At 39.6% G+C, this 16,310-nt stretch overlaps 2 protein-coding genes and 1 pseudogene across 5 annotated transcripts in view; 2 read left to right on the plus strand and 1 right to left on the minus strand.

Annotated features, from left to right (window-relative positions):
* The window catches only part of gxylt2 (glucoside xylosyltransferase 2), a 33,725-nt gene extending 27,798 nt beyond the window's left edge, over positions 1–5,927 (minus strand). Inside the window, exon 1 of the mRNA XM_008410591.2 lies at positions 5,451–5,927. Within this exon, the coding sequence (XP_008408813.1) occupies positions 5,451–5,743 (293 nt within the window). The 5' untranslated portion in view covers positions 5,744–5,927. The remainder of the gene's footprint in view (positions 1–5,450) is intronic.
* Positions 5,928–7,677: 1,750 nt separating this feature from the next.
* Positions 7,678–16,310, plus strand: part of shq1 (SHQ1, H/ACA ribonucleoprotein assembly factor) — a 96,938-nt gene continuing 88,305 nt past the window's right edge. The window contains exons 1-2 of one of the 4 annotated variants that reach the window (XM_008410596.2): positions 7,678–7,769; positions 14,644–14,814. In XM_008410596.2, coding sequence (XP_008408818.1) covers positions 14,669–14,814 — 146 coding nt within the window. In that variant the 5' untranslated portion in view covers positions 7,678–7,769; positions 14,644–14,668. Of the gene's footprint in view, positions 7,770–14,612; positions 14,815–16,310 lie in introns of those variants that run through there. The other 3 variants (XM_008410595.2, XM_008410597.2, XM_017304977.1) reach the window with 3 other exon arrangements.
* On the plus strand, positions 10,182–12,199 carry LOC103465607 (nuclear transcription factor Y subunit beta pseudogene; annotated as a pseudogene).

Genomic DNA, 16,310 nt, shown 5'->3' on the forward strand with positions numbered 1-16,310 from the left:
ATGTTCAATATTGACACGAAAACATCTATAACTTACTACAAGGAGTGGAGCGATCCACCCCTACCGTTTATATGAGTGGGATGGTCCAAACACACAGCCACTTTGCTGTTGGCTTGTTGCAAAAGATGTTAATTCAGTTTTGAATTATAATCACAAAGGTTGAATTTATGGTTAAGGTCAACGACAGAAGCTGGATCAACCATCAAACAACCATTTAATTCTAGCCAATTAACTAATGTTGAAACTGTGTCACTGAATCATGTTGCTTTATTGTCGATATCCATTGATTGAAATGCCGATATCGAATCCAGTGTTTTTCAGCACCGGTCCTACAGATGTACTGTACTTTGTTTCACTTTTCTGAGTTCAATAAAAATCTGATCAAGGTTGGGAATACATATTAAATAGCAAAAGTCTGGGAAATTCTTTATTACAGCACAATCTCTTCTCTACTAATGTCAAAATCAGAATTGGTGGAAAGCAGCACATAATTGCCAACACTCACCCAGATGAGCATGACTGTCAGAAAGCTAAGCACAAAATCTAAAAAATAATTTAAGTCATAGTTAGCAGTGCAAGATGCTGGGTTCTGCTCTGGCTGTTGGACCGCCACTTTGCGCTACTGAGACGTAACATTTTACAGATGTATTGGAGCTCTACCAGACAGTGGACTCTCACATCTAACATCTCCTTAAAGCTGCAGCATGTAACTTAAAAAAACATATGTAAACTTTTGCTGTCCTAAAATGAAATAGATAATCTATTAAAAAAATCAAGCTCCTCTGCTTTCTCCAGGTGCAGATCCAGCACAAAACAGTTAGCCATGCTCACAGGCAGTTTTGCATTAGAATTGTTTATTTTAATGCAACCTGCATTTGACTTTGAATGAATGTTCCCTTAGCTCCTAATGATTCATTTAGCTGTAATTTCCAAACACATATACAGCAGACTTCTCCTGATGAGACTCTCACGGTGAGTCTCATCAGGCTACTCAGGCAAGCAAGGAGATCTCAAAACACCAAGAGCAGAGAGAGCGCTCAGTCATACAAGACAACATTTTTATGGTTCTGCGTAATGCTGCGGTGAGAGAGTGACTTCTTTACTGCCAGAAACGCTGCTTAACTATAGTTGAAGTGACAGGGCAAGAGATTTGTTTCAACACAAAACATCAACAGAAATATAATCCTGAACATGAACATATGCAGGAAAGAAGGCAGTTTCTCAAACCAAATGCTGTGGAGAAAGACTATTTTTCCCCTGACACCAAAGCAGAGATGAATAAGTACTACTTGAAATCATGAATGCTTGTCACCTCCTTTGATTGTGACGCATGGTGGTAGACGTTTAATGGTTTGGGCTAGTAGAGCCACTGGGTCATTCACCAAGGTTCTTGAATGACTCAGAGTACTCCTCTGTATACCAAAGTATTCTAGTATCCAGTGTGAAAGTGTTTCACTGGCCAGGTCAAATACAACATCTCAGCCACAAGTTGACTGAGATGTTGCAAAACACGGCCACAAACTTCAAGGAAATGACCGAGTGTTTTAAAGAAGCACGCAGTCATGAAGTGAATCCTTTAGGGAACTGTTGCAAAGATGTTTTTACACACCACTAACTACAGCAGATAACTTTTTGACTTACAGTTGACTAAAGATTTGGGATACAAAAAGATATCAGGTGGATTCCCCATTTTCAGCTTGACCAATCACCAGTCACCCAGAAGTGTTAAATGATTTTGTTAGATCAGCATATTATACTGTGTCATATCAATCGCAAACTTAAGAATCGAACTGAATCGAAATTTGTATTATGACAGACTTTGTCATATCAAGAGACATAATGTCATCTAAACAAATTGATACACACTCTTGATATAAATCTTAAGACCAGTCAAAAAATTGCAAGAATTTGCATTTTGCACTATTGGATCTTAAGAAGGTTCTAAGTAGAGCTTCACAATGTTAAAGAAAAAAAATCAGTGCAAGAGACAGTTATTTTGCATTTTTTAAATGATTCTGAGGGTGATGGAACAAAAAAGTCAAGTGGTAGACCCAAAAAAAATCACCAGCTCTGAGCCGTAGGATCTGATTGGCTGTCCGTCAAGACACGGGACAATCCTCTACTCGAAATAAGGCCATTACTGGTGCTGACTGCAGCCCAATAATCATCAGACGGCATCTGCGAGAGAAGGGCTTCAGAAACAAAAAACCTCTTCAAAGGCCACGTCTTCTTCAACGCCACAAAATTGCCCGTTTGGACTTCGCAAGGGTGCACCAAACATGGGACATTGAAAGGTGGAAGAAAGTTGTCTTCTCTGATGAGAAAATTTTTTTACCTTGATGGTCCTGATGGCTTCCAACGTTACTGGCATGACAAGGAGATCCCACCTGAGATGTTTTCTACACGGCACAGTGGTGGGGGCGCCATCATGATTTGGGGTACGTTTTCCTTCAATGGAACAATGGAGCTTCAGGTTGTGCAGGGGCGTCAAACAGCAGCTGGCTATGTGGAGATGTTGCAGCGGGCATCCCTCATGACTGAGGGCCCTCGTCTGTGTGGTAATGATTGGGTTTTTCAACAGGACAATGCTGCAGTTCACAATGCCCGCCTGACAAAGGAGTTCTTCCAAGAGAATAACATCACTCTTTTGGACCATCCTGCATGTTCCCTGGATCTAAACCCAATTGAGAACATTTGGGGATGGATGGCAAGGGACGTTTGCAAAAATGGACATCAGTTCCAGACAGTGGATGCCCTTCGTGAAGCCATCTTCAACACTTGGAGCAACGTTCCCACTAGCCTCCTGGAAACGCTGGCATCAAGCCTAAACGATTGTTTAAAGTCATCAACAAGAATGGTGGAGCTACTCATTACTGAGTCCTTTTTTTGACACTTTGATTTCTGTTTTGGGGGATTTTCTGGGTTTTTTGAGCTATGGTCTTAAACTTTTGATCAGCTGAAAAAAATCATGTTTGAGTGTAAATGCGGTTTTCAATTAATTCCCTGCTCAAAAGTTTTTGTCTCTTACACCGATTTCTTCTTTTAACATTGTGAAGCTCTTCTTAGAGCCTTCTTAAGATCCAATAGTGCAAAATGCAAATTCTTGCAGTTTTTTAACTGGTCTTAAGATTTTGATCAGGAGTGTTGATCCTGTCACAATAACAAATTTTACTGGATAATAAATTGTCTCATTATTGTGAACAATAATGTTGTTTTGATACCATTTAAGTGATATAGTGATATTCCCACAGAAATTTGATTATTAGTAATAGTACTAATCAAAATGGAAATTGAGCTCATCTAAATTTATCATGCAATTAACTGATTAATTGCTTATTGTGAAAAGCTTAGTATCATCATCTAAACAAACTCATACAATATATTGCAAAGGACAAAAATTTATGTCATGCTATGTCATGAAGGCGTACAGCCTCTGGGGAGGCGAGGAGGACACCAGAGAGGCCACATTTACAGAAGTTCACACATTTCTCTCTCATGGAGGAGGCCACAGAACTTCTCCAATCACCCTCCGGAGGATAAAGTTGGTGTGGGCCTCCTGATCATAGAGGGTCAAATTGTCTAAGTAAGTGGACTGCACTTGAGAAAGAAGATTACTAGCTCTCCATCTGTGTGTAAAACATCTACTTTTTGCAGACAAATAGAGATTCCTTAATTTTTTGTGATGGTACACCATTGGAATTATAGATGGCCAAATCAGCCTACAAACGTGGCCTTTGATAGATGCAGACTGTGAATGCAGACACTGTCACTGTGCACTGCGTAAGAACACACAGCTGGTGACCTCATGGATCAACTTCAACAATGTGAAAGGACAACATGATTTCTAGAGGGGTCTGAAGCTGTGTGTTTATTGAAGATAAATTTGCGATGACAACATAAGTTGTATTATAGCCACATTTTAACTACCAATGCAAATTTTGCTAATTCCTTTTATAAAACATTAAACACAACATAAAATGTCAACTCCGAATAATATTTTCCTAGTTTTAAATGATCAAAAAACACTTTTTACAGTGGCTGCCTCACACACACAGTGTGATGTCGGCTGGTTTATAGTTGCCAGCAAGCCAAAGCTTTACAAAACCCGCAGATTGAATATCTAGTAAATATGACTAAAGAGCAATTTTAAAAGTAAGAAAAATGTCTGTACTTTGAGAAAACTGTGACAACAGTTTTAATTGTGAGGATGAAGGGATAAACTGGAGCCATTTTTTCCTCTATTTTTGGCTGCAGGAAGTGATGTGATGTGTCCAGAGGAAATTTTAAAATTAAAACTTGGACATGTGTTCATCTGGTAAGTCTTGCAGGAAATCTGTCTGGCGTTCCGACTTATAGACAAACAGAACAGGAAGGAGCGGATTCACCACGGAATAGGGATTGAAAAGGACAAGCACAAGTAATTTCTATTCCAAAATATCATTCTGGCACTGCATGAACGATCCCATCCAAGCATTTTCACCCTAATCGTCTGTAGCAAAAAAACCTGGACTTTTTCTTCACTACCTCCTCTAATCTTAGCAGTCACTCTGGAACATTTTTCATCTGGTTAAGTCTCTTATTTCCTCTCCTTTTTTTCTCTAAGCGGGCCCATCGGTGACCCCTTTCCACCCATCTCCCTTATCGATACCGAGCACACTCAACAGCAGTGTGCCTTCTGCAAGGACGCAAAGGACTTTTCCTCAGTGCAATGCCTTGATGGCTCTTTATCTAGCGAGCAGCGTCTGGGGGCTCCAGCTCCGGCGTCTGTGCTGAATACATATTACGGTAGAGGGGGGGTGTCTCCACTTGTGACGCTGTCAGTCAGACTGAAGGTGAAAGCACAAGGGATGCATGACGTTCGAGAACATAAAAAACTGGGTCCATCCTGTGTAGCAGAAAGCGAAAGTGACGTTCCAAGCCTGATCAGAGATTTTCTGTAACTTCCCAAAAAGAGAGAAAAAGAACAGCAAAAAAAATAAAAATAAAAATAGATCAGATAACTTTCAGCTGAACATGATGGGCTTCCTTTATATGCTGCTTCTAATAATATCTCACTTAGTTTGTACACATGTGCAATTCCTTTTATTATTATTATTAATGCAAAACCTATCTATCAAGGTCACTTTTGTAACTTTAAGTCAATTAGAAGAATAAGATGACGTTTAGTTTCTACAAAATGGGGTTAAATGATAAACATACTGACAGGAGGGGATGATTTACTGCCTCCGATAGCGTCTATGCACACATTACCATACATTTATACGTATTTTCAGCCAAATACAATACATTATGTTAAATGCACACAAGGAAGAGTCTTTGCAGATTCGCCCTTGATCACAAATTTTTGAAATAGAGGAATTCAGTTTAAAATATGACTAAAAAGATACTAAAGAAAGAATGATGATAAGGTTGGCTCCTAAGCAAAGAGAGGCACAAACTGTCTTTTTTACCTTTTTGCATTAGCGCTGCCCTCTCTTCCAGTCGCCTTGCCCTCTTTTCGCCCCACACGCTCGCCGACTCCAGTAGCTGATTTTCTGGCCAACTTCGCCACGGCATCACTTCCCACATACTCGGAGAGAAGCGAAGGTGGGGATCTGCCGACCTCCTCCAACTCCCGATCCCCTCCAACTTCCTTCGGCGGTGGCTCGTCGGCGCCGCCGTTCCCCCCGAACCCGAAGAAGTACACAAGTAGAAAAACTCCGAAACCCACGGCGATCGCAACTACTTTGCAGTGGATTCGCATGGTGAGAATGACTTGTTGCGGGTGGAAGAAGCGACGGCCACGGCCGAGCTCATGTCTACGGCGGAAGGCGAGCGGCCCAAGTTGGCATTTTTGTCACCACACCCCGCTCTCAATTTTCGGCAGATGATGGAGAGCGGAGAGCGGTTTCTCAGTCCATGGACGGTTTTAGACGGCGGAGGAGGGGTTTCTACAGCTTTACCGTAATGATGCACGTTCAGCTAAAGTTGCACGTACATTGCAAAAGTAGTCGTGTACTTTTATCTTGTATTCACAATTTCTTATGCATTTGACCACATGTTTACAAGTACCCGGAGTTACGCACATTTTTTAACGGTTTAAAATCATGTTTCACAGATACAGCTATCCAAAGTTACGCACAAAGAAGCTTAAACGGATTATAAATCCAGTACTACACACATACAGGTATTTTGAGACTATTTTCTCTCCAGTCGTGCCATATTTTCTTAGGCTGTAATACCACAAACTCCTGAGTATTTTATTGGGATTTAATGTGATTTCCCAAAACAAAGTAGTGCATAGTTGTGAAATTATTTGATGGATTGTTTCAGAATTTATTATAATAAATAATAAAAACACCACTTCTTTGCTGTAAAAAATATCTGCAACTCTGGGGAGCTACCAGTTGACACATCCAGACACCAGAGTTGTGCGGTACTGCATATTTTGGTATTGATGCCATACCAAGTACAGGGCCAGTATGGCCGATATAAATACCAATACTTTCTATTACTCATGTATGATATAGACTGAAACCTCTTACCTTTAAGGTGTTTTTGTGGTTTTTCCTTTGAATTGTTTTGCTAAATTTTAGGACAGAATTTGGGTAAAGTTTATAGGTGTCTACAAAATATTTTAATTATACATATAATTGCATTTATTCCTAGAGAAAGTGCAAAAATATTATTTGAGAGCACATTAAACCCAAAAACTCTTTTGAGCTAGGGTTGAGAGACTAATAAAAATTAAGAAATAAAATTCAAAGAGCAAATGTGAACCGGAAGTATTGATCTTGCCACATTTGGTGGTATTTTGGACTTCCATATAAACCCGTAGATAGAGATAGGAAATAAATTCAGGAGCAGTATCTCACTATAACAAGAAATCTTCTTGTTACAATGAGATGCAAAACTCGTTAAAACAAGGCATTTTGATGCCAAAATCATTACACAAAGAAACATTAATGCAAAACTCATTAAAATTACAAGTTTTCTCATTTAGACAAGAAACTCTAGATAAAACAAGTTTCTTGTTACAAGAAGAAACTTTCCTGTTTAAATTAGTTTTGTATCTTGTTAAAAAGAAAACTGCTCATCATGAGATATTTCTCCTGAATTTATTTAATTAATTAATGGCTATGCAGTTAAACACTTGCATAGTCACTTGGTTTCTTCCAGAAATCAAACATTGTGCAAAGTATCGCTATATGTGTTTAAACATGAACATTTTGGTTTTAATGAGCTATTAATCTTCTTATGACAAGTTTTATATCTTGTTATAACAACATAGATTATTTTTATAACAAGAAACTTCCTTATTTTAAACAAGTTTTGCATCTCATTATAAAGAGAACATTTTTTTTTTTTTTTTTACAAAACCCCAGAAAATATCTATATTATCTAGTGTTTCTATATTTATGACAGGTTAGGAATTAGGCAGGGTACACTTCAAGCTGAAACTTCAACCCGTGGGACTAAATTTATGCAGTAATTATTTGTTAATACAGATTTGAAAATATCCAGAAACAAATTTACTCACTGTGCAAAAGTGAGTGAAGAAAATACATTGTAGTTTGAAATATGCCTTTCATAAGACTCACTATTTTATACCCCGTGCGTATATTTTTAGTATTTAGCGTGTGCAGACAGTGTTCACGAGAAAGATGCTTGCTTCTTGTTTTTACCTCAGACACATTTAAACTGCGGTTTAACACTTCATATTACGGTAAAATATGGACGCGAGATTAAACGGCAGTGAGAGCTTTTTGGTATAGCCCAGCTTGTTTGGGGTGAGTTATTTATTTTCCTGTATATCTTTAAGTATCGTAACAGTGTCCTTAAACAGTGTAGCGCATGGGACAGAGCAAAAATCTTCTGTCAGCTGCTACACTGAAAGGCACGAGGACATACATCACGTGTTTAGCTTCCTGTACGTTACATCGCTAGCTAACTCTAAACAGAACTCCCTTTAAAAAACCATTGGAATTACCATAAATTTTGTGTCCGCGGCAAAATGTTTTGTTTCTTGGACAAACATCTAATAATTTACGATGCTGGTGGCCTATGTTTAATTTCGGGCCACGTACAAACGAATTAAACTATTTATTTACAGATACTCAACGCTAAAAAGTAATTTTAAGCCGTCATCTTTGGATTTACCAAGTGAACTATTTACATCAGGAAAATGTTGTGTTTTAATGATAAAGCTAATGCCCGGGGAATATGTTGGATGTTATACGCTGGAATACTTGTCCAAAAAAAAAAAAAAAATTTTCTGCTCAAACATTTATCAGTACATAAAACCTCTTTTCATATCCTTTTTGGAAGTTACCAATATGTTTTCGGTATTGGGTAGAACGTCTAATAAGTAAACCATTCTCCTTGGAAAACATACAATTTTTTATCTATTGCGCTGTTGTACTTTTTGTTTACAATCTTGCCTGTTAGAAACATGGGTCTTCTGCAATATGACCTAATTGTCATATTGCGTCCTCCACCAGGTGGCGAGCTGGGTGCTATATTAAAAACTTTGTGCCTTTAGTTCAGTGGTTCTTAACCTTTTTTGAGGTACCGAACCCACCAGTTTCATATGCGCATTCACTAAACCCTTCTGCAGTGATAAATAAAATATGATTTCCACCCCCCCAAATTCACCCGACTAGAGTCTAGTTGGGTCACCCCAAGATCACTAAGTCTTCTTAAAAGGTAGAGTCTCTGAGAACAGTTCTTCAAAATATAGTCAGTGTTTTCAGCAAAGTTGAGCTGACTGTCCAGGAACGACCCAAGGTATTTAAAATTTGCCACAGTTTCAAAAGKTTGGCCATCGAGAGAAACTGGAACCACTTTAAGGTCTCGTTTAGGTCATTTAATTAGCTATACATTCTTAAGAGAATGAAAAATTTATAATAAATAATAAAGACGGTATTTTGATTTAGTAATGTAATTATATTAGTTGTTTCACCATCCCCACGGCACTAGAGGCAGTCGCAACCCCGAAAAGATGCGACTAAGGAGCAGATTTAGTAGTACACCAAAAGCTACAGAATTTGGTAAAAACCGTGAGCCTTGCTGAAATAATTAAAGACACAAGTTCAAATCCATGTTGAGAGTGGAACTCCCACTGATCGGCTAAGCAATGTAACGTGATCCTCTGCAGCAAGTGATGGCAAAGCGGGGCGTCATCACGACTTTGCACAGTGTGTCTTTACCTCTGCGGCAGAGGCTCCGCTGAACCCCTGAGACCGACTCATCGAACCCCTGGGGTTCGATCGAACCCAGGTTAAGAACCACTGCTTTAGTTGGAATGCAGTGAGCAAACTGATGATTCTTGCTGTCTTCTATGGAGGACCAAAACTGACATAATAAAAAAATAAAAGCATATATATTTAGTTTTTCCTTGTCCTTACAAGGACAAGGAAAAACTTGAGTTTCCGTCAAGAAACTCAAGTTTTTTCATTTACCCTAAACATACGTTTTCCGTCAAGAAATGTACAGAGATCCCTCGCTATAACGCGGTTCACCTTTTGCGGTCTCGCTGCTTCGTGGATTTTTTTGTGCAGTTTTTTTCACAGTGCATTGTGTTCTGCATCCTGATTGGCTAAACGGTCTCCGAGCTCCTTCTATACCTGTTTGCCAATAACGTTACGGTATTTAAATATGAGTAATACAGCTTGGCCATTCAGGAGATAGAAACTGAAACTTTGAATGCCAACTGGAAAAAACTGTGGCCAGATGCAGCGCAAAACCCGACCGGAGGCTCGCTTGACGAGCTCCATCGCTCTGCCGTAGATACAGTTGTGAATCTCGCGGTGCAGGTTGGAGGAGACGCTTTAATGACATGAATCCGGATCACATTAAGGCCCGATTGATGAACACGCACATCCGCTGACCTGAAAACAGGTTTTGTTCTTTGGTTATTATGCTGTATAATAATTGTAAAAACTAAAGGTAACTACTTCGAGGATTTCACTTATCGCGGGTTATTTTCGGAACACAACCCCCGCGAAAAACGAGGGATCACTGTATATATTTTATTTTTCATTCACCCTAAACATGCGTTTTTGTCAAGAAAGGTAGATATTTTGTTTTGTCTTTTCCTTATACAAGCCCTCCTTTTGTTATTGCCTCCTGCAATGTTATGTTAATGAGGAGAGCTGCCTTCTATGTCCGGCTCCTCTACTATTGGTCAATAGAGCTTTGGAATCAACGTCACTGCATCAAATGTTGTGGGGCATTTAGGTCGATCTGTGCCGAGGAAGGTAATCAACCAGGGCTTCATTGCAGATGGATGGAGACAGCTCAACCACAGATGTCTCTCAGCTGGGCATGACTTTAGATTACATGGCGTCCAGTCATTATGTTCTCCACCCCCAGAAAGATGATGGAGAAGAGAACATGAATGACCATGAAGACAGCAGAACCAAGGAGAACTACAAGGAACAGGACATTTACCTCCCTATCGCTATCGTGGCTCGCATAATGAAGAACTCTGTTCCACAGACTGGGAAGATCGCTAAAGATGCCAAAGAGTGTGTGCAGGAGTGTGTGAGCGAGTTCATCACCTTCATCACGTCAGAAGCCAGTGAGCGCTACCACTACGAGAAGAGGAAGACCATCAACAGGGAGGACATCCTGTTCGCCATGTCCACGCTGGGCTTCAACATATACGTCGACCCCTTCAAGCTCTACCTGCAGAAGTTCAGAGAGGCGATGAAGGGGGAGAAGTGGATGCTGGGGGTGGCAGTGGGAGAAAGTCTGGGTGAGGATCTGACAGACGACGGCTTCGCCAATCCGCTTCGAGCTGGAATTATCACAGCAGCAGAACGTCATGGTGTACACCACCACTGCATACCCACAGATTCCCACCGCACAGCAGATCCAGTTTTCATGACGAGTGCCAACACCAGGTCCTCCTGCTGGGCTTTTACCCGGGGCTCGTGCTCACCTGATGACCTCTGACCCTTCCGCTGAGAAAGACCATCCAGTCGACAGGAAGGGAAGCATTCGGAGAAGCCCTCATGTACAGAGAAATCACTACCTGTTTCGTAGAGTGTGTAGTTTCTAGTTGTCAGCTACCAAACGTTTGGAGAACCTCCAAATCAGCTGGGAGATGCAAGGCTTTGTTGTAAAAACTAGTCCTCTTCATAGGCCTGTTGCGATAAACAATAAATCAGTTAATCGCACGATAAAAGAAAATTATCAATCTCATTTTAATTTGTCTGATTTATCGTTTCTTCCTGCCTTTTTCTCTTTGTATTGATGACAGTGAATGAATAAGGCTCAACTCTGGTGCTCTCCACTGACCCTCCCTTCCTAATTTCCTTAGTGTAATGCTCAGCTCACACTACACGATTTTGGAATTGTCGGTCAATGATGATTTTGAAAACCTGAGAGACACGCTAGGCGACAAAAAAGTCATAAGTATAACGGGTTCGATCGGGTTTAATCATGCCGTGTGTCCAGCCACACGACGAGCAACACACCACACACAAACCGATTTCTCTCCCCGGCATTCAGATTTCAGATCCCGTAAAAACCCACTATATCAGAAGTGAATTAAAAGTAAACGAACGCGACTGAATTTATAGCCTTATCATTGTAACCTATTTATGTCACGTTAACGATAAACAGCTGAAAAGTTATTGGGTTTATCAAGTGCGGTAGCAATTTTGCTCCAACCCCGCTCCTTGTCATTTCTGTGGATATTCCTCTCACGAAATAAATGTTGAATAAACATTAATGTTTCCACATATCATCTACGATGTCCGCTGGATTTTGGGTTGCGCCGTGTCAGCGGTTTGGGATTACTCTTCGTAATTTCTCCTCAGAAAGCACAGAGGGGATTCCGCGCTTTCTAATTGGCTGCCTGTCACATTCAACAGGCTGTGTTCTCGCTCCCAGTAGGGGAAAACTCCACATGCTGCGATAATGGGGCCAAGACAATCCAACATGTTGAATATGCCTGATCGGAGCGGCCCGACTGGACCGATCAGTCGTAACACACTACAGGATGATCGGTTACGATCATTGGACTTTCTAAGATTGTTGTAAGGGAGGAAATTGGAGCAAAACAATAGTGTAGTGTGAACTGGGCTTAAGGGAGGGGTGAACTGTTCCATTAGGTAGTCGGATATGCCCGTCTTCTCCATCTAAATCTATTGATTATTGAAGGGTAATATAGTATACAGACTTCATAATCTGCACTCTTTTAGTTGAATGTAGTTTTTATTTCCACTTTGGTCTTATGTTGTGTTTAGTTTTTATTCAAGTGCATTTTTTGTTAATGGAGACTGAGAGTCCATTTTATCTTTGTTTTTAATTGTTTTGTTTATTTTGTTTACTAGTTCCAGTTTTTAGTATGCTTTTGAAAATAAAGTGCATTTATTTTTGGCAGGATGTGCTTGCATTATTATGTAATTACCATTACATCAGTTTAAAATGGTCTTCAAATTATATTATTGTTTATCGCAATAATTCTTGAAACAATTAATCGTCCAGAAAAATGTGTTGTTGTGACAGGCCTACTCTTACATGGTTTAGTTTTGGATTATGTTTGTGCTTGTGTATCAATGTGTTTTGCTTTTAGCGTTTTTGACGTGTTTCAGTTCGGGGGGAGTGTTCAGAGAGGGTCTGTGAAGGGAGGAGTTTCTGTCTAGACTGGTTTTTGAACACCTGTGTTCAGAAGGAGCCATGTTGTTACCTTCACATTAGATCAAGCAGCTCTTCTTGTAAGTGATCACATGTGCTTTAATGTTATGGAAACTTTTTGAATAAAAATTCAGAAGCGATCTTTCAAGTGTCAAAAAAAAAAAGAAAAGTCGCTCAGTGCCAACTTTACAGGCCACAGATCAAAACAAACTTTATCCCGGTGGTTTTGTTGTGTTACCGATTACAATGAAGTTAGTTTTGAGTTGAATATTTAATATTCCAATATTCACCAAGCAAGCAGCGTTTAGCTCAAGGTTGATCCGATTTATGAACGCTAATTTCGGCCAGCCGTTCTCTCGCTCCCTCCTCAAGCTCTTAGAGGTTCACTTAGGGACTGTCAACAAATCTCCGAACCAAACACTCCTGTCAAACAAATGTTAATAAATGCCTTGCCTTGTGACCAACTGATACAAAAAAGTGGCAATTCATGAGACGCACTACCCTGTATTAAAATGTCAAGTCATATTCAATATTTTTTTTAAAAGGTTTTATTGGCTCTAGTGGCCTTTATTTGATAGTTAATTGACAGGAAACAGGGTAATGAGAGAAGGGGTGAACAGAAACAAAACTGAAGTTATTATCTTTGGACCTAAATATGAACAATCTTAAGTTATAGATCTAGAGTTGCAGATCTATAAATAGTGATAGACTCTGACCCGAACCTTCAGAGCCACATTAAGACAGTCACAAAGTTGGCCTTCTATCACCTGCAGAACATTAGAGGATTTATGTCTCAGCAAGATCTAAAGAAACTCATCCATGCGTTTATCATTAGTCACATTGATTACTGCAGCAATGTCTTTACAGGTCTGTCCAACAAATCAATCCTCCAGCTGCAGCTGATCCAGAAGGCTGCTGCTGGTGTTCTCACTAAAACCAGGAAGATAGAGCAGATAAAACCAGTTTTAAAGTTCTTACACTGGCTCCCTGTAGCTCAGAGAATAGACTTTAAAATATTATTGTTAGTTTATAAACACTGAGCAACTTAGCACCACAATACATTAAAGATCTGCTGTTGTTGTACCAACCTTCTGGTTGGTTCTGGTTCTGGTCTGCATCCCCAGAACCAGAACTAAACAAAGAGAAGCAGCATTCAGCTTCTGTGCACCACAAATCTAGAACAAACTTCCAGAAAACTGTAAAACAGCTGAAACACTGACTTCCTTTAAATCTCAACTAAAATCCCACCTGTTATATTTGAAATGTAATCAGTTTACACATTTAACATCTTAATGTAATGTTTTTATTGTTGATTCTGTTACATGACTTTGTATTTTTAATGATGAAAAGACCTTTGAAATGCTTAGCTGTTGAATTGCGCTATAAAAATTACATTTGATTGATTGTCAGTGGTCAGTGGTTTATTAACATTTGTTTGACAGGAGTGTTTGGTTCGGAGATTTGTTGACAGTCCCTAAGTGAACCTCTAAGAGCTTGAGGAGGGAGCGAGAGAACGGCTGGCTGAAATTAGCGTTCATAAATTGGATCAACCTTGAGCTAAACGYTGCTTGCTTGGCGGATATTGGAATATCCGATATCCAACTCAAAACTAACTTCACTGCAGTCAATAACACAATAAAACCACCGGGATAAAGTTTGTTTTGATCTGTGGCCTGTAAAGATGGCCCTGAGTGACTGCACCTAAACGCCCCACAACGTCTGACACAGTGTCGTTGGTTCCAAAGCTCTATTGACCAATAGTAGAGGAGCTGGACATAGAAGGCAGCTCTCCTTAATAACATAATAATGCAGGAGACAATGACAAAAGCAGGGTTAGTATAAGGAAATGAATGACAAAACAAAATATCTACTTTTCTTGACAAAAACGCATGTTTAAAGGAAATGAAAAAGAAAATATATAAATTTCTTGACAGAAACTCATGTGTAAGGATAAGGAAAAACTAAATGTATATTTATGCTTTTATTTCTTATTATGTCAGTTTTGGTCCTCCATAGTCTTCACCCTGCAGGTCGGTATTACATGATGATCACTCCTGCGTTTGACCTGAGTCAGGATCCAGATTATCTAACCATCTGCATCAGAGTGCCTTACACCAGAACGTCAGAGTTTGACCTGTTCATCGATGGGACAGATTTCAAGTTCTATGCAAAGCCCTACTTCCTTAGGTGAGTTGACTAATATACTCTTACTAAAGCCACACTGTACCAACCCTGACCCTGGCTGACCTGAGGTGGCCTGGTGAGCATTTTTGCATTAGCACTTCCAGCCTGGTCAGACCTGCTCCCTGCATCCCAGAGAGCAGTGGTTCCAGTCAGGCTCTCCAGACAAGGCTGGTTTGGAGTCAGTTGTTGATGGGTATGTTGGCTGCAGGGGCGGGACAGAGACGTGTACTCTTCCAGATCTCTGGGTCAGAGGAGTGTTTATATTGCGTTTAGACTTTCTCAATGTCTGTTATAACACGAGGCATCAAAAAATTCCTTTCATAATCTATTTTTACCTGTAAGTTTGTAAATGATACTAATGACCAGGGTTTCCCCCAGAAAATTTGCTAAGCTCAGTGGTCGGGGCACCAAGGCAGTGCACCGTGTTTTTGTATTAAAAGATGTTAAGTAGACATAAAAAGTAAAAATATTACTGGGTAATTATATGTTACGCGAAAACATAGCCAGTGAAATGCTGTCTAAACCCACAACTAGTCTTAAAAACAATAAATCAAAAAATACAATTAAAATGAACATAAATTATTTGCACTTCTGTTTAACACAAATTAAGTCAGCAGCTTCATGAGGCCCCCCTGGTCTTTAGGGGCCCATAAATGCTAATATTTTAACACAGACCACAGATACATAAATGTAACATTTATTTATTGAGATAATGCTGCTAAATTTGATTTAATGATTTTAGCATACATAAATGACAATATTTTAAGTTGTTTAACATTTAAATGTAAGATTTTAAGGAACTGGCAAGTTTACTTTATAAAAGTTCAAAGAACAATATTCATAGTTAGATTGTTTTGTTACTACAGCTTCATTCTGATGCTGTGAGTTTAATCTTTGAGTTTGAGTTATGTTTGTTCACAAATACAAATTAGTAAACTGCAATTATAAATTATTGCTTTATAGGTTGGCCAATTAAACCACTCCCCTTCTCTCAGATTTAACTAAATCTAACACAGAAGCTGTTAGAGGTGCTGATGTTTTTAGCAGAAGAGGGGCCCCTAAGTCAAATTCTGCTCATGGCCTCATACAGCCTTGGACCGGCCCTGCATGATGAGTTAAATCCTCGTGCGCAGAGATGCACAACAAATGAGAGATTTAATTTAATGCTGCTAATGTAGTTTTAGTAACTCTTCCATTTCATGCCTGCTGAGTTTTTAATAAGAGCCACAGAAACTGTTTCGGTTTCTCGAGTTTATGGGACCACGCGCATTAACACTAAGTGGAGAAAGCATTTGATATGATTTAATGCTTTGTGTAACTGGAAAAATAATACTAAAAAAATAATATAAAACAAGTGTGATGCGGAGGGCCGGCCTAAGCCTCCATGGGGCCCTAAGCGAAATTTGGTTTTGGGGCCTTCTAGTTCTGCTAACAACGTGGACTGGTTGCCAGGGGTGAAAGTATTCTTGGGGGTACTATGACAAAAAATAATATATATA

The sequence above is a fragment of the Poecilia reticulata genome, linkage group LG5 (assembly GCF_000633615.1).
Source record: "Poecilia reticulata strain Guanapo linkage group LG5, Guppy_female_1.0+MT, whole genome shotgun sequence".
Taxonomy (NCBI): domain Eukaryota; kingdom Metazoa; phylum Chordata; class Actinopteri; order Cyprinodontiformes; family Poeciliidae; genus Poecilia; species Poecilia reticulata.